Below are 10,657 nucleotides of genomic sequence, written 5' to 3' on the forward strand. Positions count from 1 at the left end.
GAGGGGTATCTGATTTGATGACATTGATACCCCGATTCATGAGGATATGTAATTTCGATTCATTAAATAGTTCGTATCTTCATATGATATGGCTTCTTTGTTTTCGATTATGAGTATTGAGAATATTAATGAATGCGGCCCGGCCCAGAAGAATCTTGGAGAATAGAATCTGAACAAACATAAAGATGGCTGACTTCCTAGTTCCTGAGTAGTAATTTGCACGCGGATTGGAATAATTTGGGCAGGATGATCCATTGATTTGCTGTTGTAGAATCAATTCTCTTCTCACTAGAGATGTCAAAAAAAAAAAAACTTTGAAAAATTATTTATTTATTTTAAAACAAATATTTATGGATATATGCGGATATCTGCGAATATTTAAAAAATACGCATATAATCACTTAACGGATATCTACACAGATACGAGAATAAGTACGAAAGAGATATTTATCCGACAAAATGAATAACGAGAGACTATTATTTTTAATCATTTTTATTATAAGGAAAAAGTTTGACCCGAACTACTTACAATTTGGCTTCAGTTAATCCACCTAATTTTTTTATTGTTTGTTTCAAAATATTAACTTTTGTGATTATATTTTTATATTGTTGGCTAAATTCTATACACACTAGTTACGAATTAAGATAATTAAAGTCAAATAAATATTATTTTTTTAATATTTATGTCATTATTTTGATGTTATAAGTTGATTAAATTGATAGTGGTTAACTAATTTATTTATTTTTTATATTTTTGTTATCTCATTTTTAATATGATTGTAATTCTAAGATATAAGATTATAATAAATGTTTTTATTAAGTTTAATCAGTTTTCTTTTAATTTAAGTGAGTTAATCCATGATAAGTCAGGTCAAATTCATTTTTTTATAGGCTCACTCAAAAGTGGAGCAGATTGGGTTGGTTAATCTTTTGTGATGGGTTGGGTCTAGCCGAGTGATCTAATTTGAAATGTTTTTTGTTAGATAATTAGATGTACTTCCTATAATTATGGGAAAAAATTGTATTGAGCATATCTAAAAATAATTTTTTTTATTAAAGATTAAAAACATATAATTTAATTGATACTTATCAATAAAATAAATGACTCTACTAACTTATTAACAAGGTAGGGAGCTAGGTATTTTTTTTCTCATGTCACAGGTATCTTCAGCCCACTTGGTTAAGGAATAATTTCATTCATGATATTGTGAGTGTAGCAAATTGAAAATATTTTTTTGCATGTAGTAGAATGTAAGACTCATTAGATAGATTGTTCCCACCATCACTAGTGCAAAAAGAACATTTTATGATAGAGACTGTATGTTGAGTATAATTCACATAACATAGAAAGTGACGCTACGATAAAGTTATAAATACAAAAAATTTCTTATGTTAGGTGTTGTTTCACCCATAGAAAGTTCTTTTTATGTTGAGTGTCATTACGCCAATCATAGATTGTGTTGGGAAGGGTTATCTTTGAAGTTATTGATCCCAACCTTTCTATGATAAGTGTAATGACATCCGACAAAGAAAGAACTTTTTATGTCAAATGAAACAACACTGGACATATAAAGTACTTTAAAATTTCAAATTAAAAACATAATTTGTGTGCTAGACTCTTGTTTTTTGTTTTATTTTATTTTCTTCGTTATTCTTCTTCTTGCGCATCCAAGTTATTATTTTTTTTCTTTTATTATTTTGTGTTTTCTGTTGTTATTGTTTAAATATTGATAATATGGTGCTTTAGAAGTAAACATGGTGGTGTTGAAATGTAAAATGTGGTGGCCACAAAAGAATATGTGAGAACGAGACAGAAAATGAGAAATGTGAAGAGATACAACGAGAGAGAAAAAGCATGACAATAAAACGCAACAAGATACAAGAGAGAAAGAGCATGGTGACAAAACATGAAGAGATGTAACAAGAGAAAAAGAGTGCAACAATAAAATGCTAAAAGATGTGACAACGAGAAGGAAAGAGCAACATCGCGACGAAATACAAAAAGATGCAACGAGAGAGAAAGAGCACAACAGAGAAGCATTTGTTTACCTAAAAAGATAATTTTTTATGCCGATTATTTGTATAACTAACATAAAAAGTCAAATCATTTTATGTCCATTATTTTTATAACTAACATAAAAAGTCAAGATTTTTTACGTCGCCAACAACTATGATGTGTCTAAAATTGAGATAATTTTTTTTATCCATCATAAAAAGTGTCATATACACTAGTATATTTATAAGCACACTATGTTTAGTCATTGTGTCAATTGACAAGAAAGCATATACCTTTACATGCATGTGCATGTAATTTAAAATTATTTAATTGTTCTTAATATATGTTCAAAATAAATATTTTCTATTTTAATATGTTAGTATAAATATATGTTTCAAAATTATATTTTGATATGCTATATGTTTTAAAGTTATTTTATTTTACTTTATTATTATTTTTTTTATATTTTTACATTAACTCTTTATACTCAGATATATATCAACTCACTACAAAAATTGTCTTTGAGAGAATAGGTATGAGTTTTGTGAGATGATAGAAAAGTCTAAGAGTTTCTCTCTAGGCTTTTTACATGGATGACAAGATTAGATTAACCTCTTTACTTATAAAATATGTTAACCTAATTTGCTTCCTTATTGGATCTGTATAATACAATTCCAATAATTTGTTCATTTAAGTAATCATATTTAATTTTTTTTATTGAACACGAAACATAATAATATCATCCTCATTAAGTCCAGTCATATATTTTTGATACCCAAATAGACATTAAATTGGTCTAATATCTCATATTGGTTCATTCTCATATAGCTACACATTTCACGTCTCACTCTAACAAAAGATCCGAGGTATAACTTTTGTTATGCAAGATAGACAAATCCTATTTACATCATTGAGATCCCTCCACATGATTCATTGTAAACCTAATTAACTATCTTTATAATTACCTTGTTATGGTAAGGTTTGATAACACCAAATTCAATAACTCCTATATGTAGGAATGGTAGTAACTTCATATCGAATAACTGCTTAACTATAATCACTGTAAGAAATGTTTATGACACTTGCATAACTATTATTAAATCTTCTCATAGTGGATTCTTCCAATATAAATATTACTCCTAATATTTATATTGTATGTTTGACTTGATATCTTATTTCTATAACTTATGAGATGTGGTCACCAATCAATTCAACAATAATCTCAATGTATTATTTCTTCTTAGTCAATAAGAATACTTGATTATAAATACTTTTAAAATAATGTTCCTTTGTTTCAATAAAATCTCATTGTTAAGTTATACTTTATTCAACTTGGAACAAATCAATTATTCTAAAGACATTACTATGTTATATTATAATTAATAACATAATCATTGGCATGTCTTTATAATTAATATATATATATATATATATATATATCAAAATCAAAGTCATGATACAAATAGAAGGATCTATCAATAAGACTATGTAACATAAAAGACTATATATTTTTAACTTATATGCAAATGATAAAGTTATGAATATTTTGTAAACTATTTACAACTTAAACTTTGAAACATATTGACTAATAAATCTTTATGGCTATTCTTCATTATTTATTTATTTTTTATTGTTTTTGTCATTGTAAAAAATTTCACATGAATTTTTATTATAATTTCATGAAGGTTAATTAAGATGACGTGAAAAAATTAATTGATATTTGTAATATTAATTGGTTATTAAAAAATATTGACCTTTTATTTATGTAAATGTATATTTGTATTATATGCTTTAAAGTTGTCTTTAGAAATGCATGATCGTAAATATTGCATATAAAATTTATTATTTGTATATTTATTAGATGAATATTAATTTTTATATTCGGCCCTTCTATAATCTAGTTTTGTCCTTGTCCTTGTAGTTGAGATTTTATTTTCAATATTTTTTTAAAATATTTTTCATATTAAATTCTAATGAAAGACAATATAGATGAAAAAGTTTATTTCTAATTGAAAATAGCATATAAACTAACTAATTCTTCTTATATTTATGTATGATTAAGTATATTTTTAGTCATAAATTTTTGTTATTTTTTATTTTTAGTCTTTGAAAAGTTTCTCTATGAACAAAAAAGTTGACACCAAGAAGCAAGCTTTTAACGAAAGAAAAAATTTAATAAGTAAAAGAGAAAATCGACCAAAATTTAGAAAAGTAAAAATAGTAAAAAAAAATCCATAACTAAAAATAAAAGTTCAGAAATGTTGATATTTCATCCTATTTTAATAAGAAAGAAGTATATTATTAAGGTTTATTGTATTTTAATTTATGTAATGTGCGAGGAGAACGTGGATGTGACAATCACGTGCATGTGGTTCCTTTTTCTCTTTAGGAAAGTTGAAATAAGAACAACAATTTCGATGCATTATTGCGTTTTCCGTGATCTATGTCTTGCAAATGGAAATCAGATCGAGAATTCCATAATCTTTTACAAATGGATCGGATCAGAACGAGTTGGTGTAAAAGGAATGAGATTCAATACGTAATTAGGGCGAATGTTTTACGTAACTAAATACTAGAAGGAGACGCCTTGTTTAACTTTTTGGTATAATATTTCAACGATGACAAAACACTTTTCTAACATTAATTGAGTATTAAATAACTCAAGCGAATAGCGTAACGAAGTCGTGGTTTCAACTTAACATGGCTAGATATAGTGCCCACGTACACAAGCACAAATCACTATATGATTTGCATATTTTGCCATCATATCAGTCACTTCTGCCAACATAAGTCGAACGAACGAACGAACTTGCTTTATGTTAACACACTTCTTGTCATTTATTAATTGGTGAGGAAATTGGCAACTGCAACGTTTCTGTTTCTTTTGTTGTTGTTGCTGATGGCGAAGCATCACCTCCATAGTCTTTGCCTTTACCCCATACCACTGCGTAAAGACCCACTGCGATAATAATGCCTCCAATGATACTGTCATCATTGAATCCAGAAAAGGCATCTTTCAGAAAATTAATAAACCAGATACATGACATTCAGAGAGATATATCATTATATGTATAAATAATCCACGTGCATGTGTATATCATAAGAAAAATACCGATCTAATTATAAACCATGATAACAAGGTTATTAATTTTACAATAAATAACTAGTAAAATATCATGCTATGGATAAACTGTAATTAATTGGTAGTATAACCGTTGCTGCTTAGTCATCAATCATATAATAAATATATATATATATATATATATATATATATATATATATATATATATATAAATATGAAAACATAATTCTCTATTTCTATTTACCGTAAACACATGGTTTAGTATTGGTGTAGGTTGTCATGTTTTTAATTTTAAAAAAATATGATAAAAGACTATAACGATATATTTTGCTTAAAAATATTTTCATACAAAATCAAACAAATTGTAGTGATTGATGAGAATTAGAGTAGTATAGATAGAATATAAGTTTAAATCTTGTTGCTATTATTATAATGTACATAGACGAGTATATATATTGTGGATAAGTTTGAGGAGTTGAAGTGGATAACAAATAATGAGATAAGGTGTAAGATAGAGTTCTATAATGTATATATTGAAAAAGTACAATTGACAATTACTCGACCATTTTTGCTTTTCGAAGGAGACAATTGCATACAAGAATGACGAATTAAACTGAGAAAAGATGGCCGACAGCTGTTTGAGTAAAAAAAGAATTTAATATGGGCATATACTATATATTGCAGGATGCTGCATGTAAAAGATTGTCTGTATAAATAAATATTAGCAGTGATTTGTTGAAATGTACCATCTAATAATTGTAGCAAAAGAGTAAATATATATAATACAAGTTTGAATCAAAGCAATTAATAAAAGGAAAAAAGAAATAAAATAAAATAAAAGTGTGGAGAGGGCCCATATATATATATATAGCAACAAAATAGTAAGTTACCTTCCCAGGTAGAGGTGTTCTCCTAGAAGGAGGGAACCCAAAGCAGTAACAATAATCATGCAAAGAGGATTAAAGGATGTAACAAACACTGGGCCTCTGCTTTGCATCACCAATCCTTGTATATAGTATGCTATTCCTGAACTCATTACTCCCTATAATAACAAAGGAAAAGAAAAACCCTCATTACTCCTTGCAATTTTGATATTTGTTAGTGTCACAAGAGAAACTTCTAAGATTTCAAACAACAATTTTTTTTTTCAACATTCACAAATTTTGTATAATTTTTTTTTTGTTTGTGTGTAATTTACAACTAGAGAATAATAAATAAATAAAAAAACAAATTGTGGCACTAACAGTGTATAGAGGGCCATAGAGCGTGTAGTCGAAACCAATAGCCCATGCCCGAGGGTTATGATCTGCTATCAACGCAACAACAGCACTTTGCAGTGCACCCATCAAGCATATCAACGATGACAGCGATAGTTCCGCAGGGTACCTTTTCACCGTTATGGACTGCACAATTACACGTTCACATCAGACCAAAACAATTATGACACCGTCTCCAAATCAAACGTTCTTAGAATCAAATTAAACTGGTTCTTATTTTTTTTATTTTTATTTTTCCACTGTCATTATTTTATAATGTTATCTGATCACAAATTATAATGTACCATAAGTTTGTTGACTTTTATATAACAATAAAAGCGTTTTATAGTGTGATTGAATGATGATTTGTAATAATTAATGCATGAATTACGTACCTGCAATATGTAGAAGGAAGACCAAGCCAAACAACCAAGGCATATGAAGAGGGTCCCTGTGACCCAGTGTGAGTGACTCTGATTCTGATGGGAGTGTACTCCACCTTGGTGGGGGGTTGTTTTTGGATGATGAAATAGGTCAAATTGAGGGCCTTTGTAAAGTGTCATTAACAAAGCTCCAGCAAAGGTTACCAAGGTTCCCATCACTTTTGCTTGACTGCGTATTTCCTTCATGTTTACAAGCTCTAACCTGCACATAGAATGTCATCTGGAGAGTCTTACCAATAAGCTTTTCATTACGCTTGCTTTGGTTTTGTACATGTACATATATTATATAAACACAAGTCATAGATACTTGATACGGTTACCATTTTTTTATGTAACAATCCAACTCTCTTACAAGGGATTACAACAACTTTACCTTCTTCAAATAATTAAGTTAATTCACTAAATACCTTTGTTAAAAGTAAGTTTTGTCTATTTCACCGTTGAATTCTGATTTCATGTTACTTTATAAATTTATGTTAAATTGTTTTAAAATTGAATAATAATTAGAAGGTAATTAAATTGTTTATATCAACTTTTATATATTAAATATAAATCCTTATATTTTACGATGATATTTTTAAGAATTTTTCTTTAATGAAAAAATTTAGAATCTTTTTTAAACTTCTTATATGATTCGCTTCTTATTTATTAGAATTATTTATGAACTAAATATTATTATTTTTAAATAAATTATCAATAAATAAAATATAGCATTTTTTGTATAATACAAATTATTGATCATAAATCTAAAATATAATTTATATTTTTAAAATATTTATGTATATTAATCTTAAATATAATTTATATATTCAAATATTGCATTTTTTATGCATAATTTTATTATAAATTTAATCATGTTATCTATAACACAAATAAAGGTAATAGTCTAATTTGATGTACACATTTTTAGATAATTTTATCTTAAAATTTTTAAATGATAAAAAAATAATATTAAAAATTAATTAGTCTTATAAACACAATACCTTAAACTTTGAAAATTAAACAAAACATCAATTAATCTGTTAAATATTAATAATTTATAAACATATTTATTAAATAAAATATAGAGGCAGGAAGTCCCCACTAATATATAATACGCATAATTAAAATTGAGGTCTTTTGTTGCAATCGTGGTGAATTGGTTGATTTTCGCTTTTGCTAGTGTCTAATGGGTTTTGATTTAATCCCCTCATGATCTTTGTTATTCTCTTTTTCTTATTTTTATATATTAGGTGTGTTGTGGATGATTGATAGACCTTATGATATCAACGTTATTAAAATGTTTTAATTTTATAGTAATGTTTTTGCTCCCCTACCTCTTATTAAAAAAATATATAATAAACATGTATATATATTGTATAAGTTGAAATATTAATTTATGAATTAAATTTTAATATTTTTAAAATAAATTATCAATAAATAAAAATAATTTTATGTTAAAATATAAATTATTTATCATAAATATGAAATATAATTTATATATTTAAATATGATTTATATATTTAAATCAATATTTATTAATCCCTTATATATTAAACACGAACTTCTTTCCTGCGTAAAAGTAATTTTAAGAATTTTTTTAGAAAGTTTTGATAATTGTTTTTTCACATTTTATCTAATTCAACTTTTATTTATCATAATTATTTAAAAATTAAATTTTAATATTTCTTTGTCCATGGAGCAAGAAAATCAATATTTTAAAATAAATTATAAATAAATAAAAATAATATTTTACTATAATATAATATATTTATCATTAATTAACTTAAAATATAATTTATATATTTAAAAGAATTTATTTATAAAAATTTCATATATAATTTATATATTCAAATTAATATTTATTTATAGATATAATTTATTATAAATTTTAATAAAATATAATAGATATTTAGTTTATAAAAATATTAATTTTAATATATTTTAAAATATAATATGAGATATCAAATCATTATAAATTAATATTGAATTTGTATATATGATTTAGGACTTAAAAAACTTTTAATCTAATAATAAATTTTGAATAATAATTATTAAATTAAAAATTATTGAATAGAGCACCTCAAAAAAAAAAAAAAAAAAATAGAGCTTCACCTGAGAATTACTGCAAGCATAAAGGTTACAGAGGGTACGGCATTCATAACAGCAGATGCAAACGAAGCCGAAGTGTATTCCATTCCCAAGAAAGTGAAGCCTTGGTCAACAACTGGCCTAAAATATAAAATATATTACTTAGTATAAGAGATTATCAACAACCACAAAAAATTGTTTCTTGCCTTAATTTATTAATGTGAATCATTAATATTCACTCTCATCCTTTTGTTTCTCTATAAAGGCATGCGGGCATCACTATAGAGTAAAGGAGTTATTTTTTCTTTAATTGTTGTAATCACAATTTTATTAATTTAGGAATCAATAAGTTGAATAAACCCATTCCATCCATCAACCCTTTTTCTCTAGCAATAAATAACGTGTTAAGTGGATTATGTATGTGAACTATAAAAACTATTTAAACAAAAATTTTCTAGACTTGAAAAACAGAGTATGTATAGAGGAAAGGTTCTTTCCAAAACAGGGAAAAAAGAGAGTGGAATAATATAGTTGTTCTTGATTAAAAGGAATGAAATCTAACCTATGGGGTGGATTTATATTAACATACTTTCCATATTACAATATTTAGTTATACGAGTAGTATATGTTGTAAATAATTGTTAATTAAGTGATATATATATATATAAAGATATTTTTAATCAAAATTTAAATATTAATCTTTCGAGATATTCAAATTTATTTAAAACGTTGATCTCTCTTAATATATGGTTTTTTATTTACATGGATTAGAGATCGATACAATTGAAATTGTGGTGTCATTTATTATGTAAATTGGTAAAAAAAAAAAAAAAAAAAACCTAATATTACACATGTCATATGATTGCATTAATAGATAAGTTTAAGGTAATTACTCAAGAAATCCAAGTACTAATATTTGTATGAAGACAGTCCATGTCATTTTTGGCCTAACTTTCCTGCAAAAATGTAACAAGATAGTTAATACTAAACAAAGTAACTCGTATTTATAGATACGTATTTTATTATATTATATATATATATTAAAAAGTAATTCAATAATCTCTATACATACTTCATATCAATTACATGAGAAAAAAAAAAAGAAAAAAAAGCAACACCTTTCAAAGATTAAGGCAAAGGGAGCAAGGGCCAATGCAGCGATGGCATTGCGATACACAATGAACACCAAACGACTCATTCCATGATTCAAACTAGCCATGGTGAAGAGGTATGTCCCCGCCATGCCAAATTGCAACCCCACAGTTAAAATATATGGCTTTGCCCTATTGACCATGTTGCCAATTTTGGCACCACATATTTGTTCCATCTTGTAACAAATGTTGCTATTATTGTTACAAAGGGTTGCAGAGGCTGTGCTATTAAATGCATCAAATGCTCTTCCTTATATAACACCATGAACAATGATCAAGACAAAACTAAACGTAACCCACTATGAATAATAGGATGTAGATAAGTGTCGTAGACCACTGTTTAAAGTTCCCCTTTAATTAGATCAACCCATTCAATTTCTCATCCATGTAAAGTTCCACCCACCAACTAAAAGGAAAAGCTCTATTATTAAGTGGACAATACCTGTTACATTGCTTGTTGAATTATAATGAGTCAGAACACACTTCAGAAACAGCGTAATTTTACATTACCCACTGTTTTTCGCTTGTGTTTGTATCATTTAATCACTATTTGATCAAACATATTAACGTTTTTCCTTGCACTAATCTTAGTATATATAGCAAGTAATGAATACGTCACGTTAGATATTAATATATATACAAATTATGCCAAATAATGT

General features: G+C 26.3%; 1 protein-coding gene across 1 annotated transcript; it reads right to left on the reverse strand.

The window, feature by feature from the left end:
* Positions 1-4,583: 4,583 nt before the first annotated feature.
* LOC109797066 (WAT1-related protein At4g08290) lies at positions 4,584-10,236 on the reverse strand. The gene is made up of 7 exons (XM_020356970.3): positions 9,966-10,236; positions 9,741-9,803; positions 8,872-8,988; positions 6,730-6,979; positions 6,323-6,481; positions 5,969-6,120; positions 4,584-4,981 (listed from the first exon to the last, which is right to left on the reverse strand). Exons 1-7 carry the CDS (start codon positions 10,172-10,174, stop codon positions 4,831-4,833), a joined length of 1,101 nt encoding a protein of 366 aa, XP_020212559.1. The 5' UTR covers positions 10,175-10,236; the 3' UTR covers positions 4,584-4,830.
* Positions 10,237-10,657: the final 421 nt, after the last annotated feature.

Source organism: Cajanus cajan, chromosome 9 (assembly GCF_000230855.2).
Source record: "Cajanus cajan strain Asha chromosome 9, NIPB_CcT2T_4, whole genome shotgun sequence".
Lineage (NCBI taxonomy): Eukaryota > Viridiplantae > Streptophyta > Magnoliopsida > Fabales > Fabaceae > Cajanus > Cajanus cajan.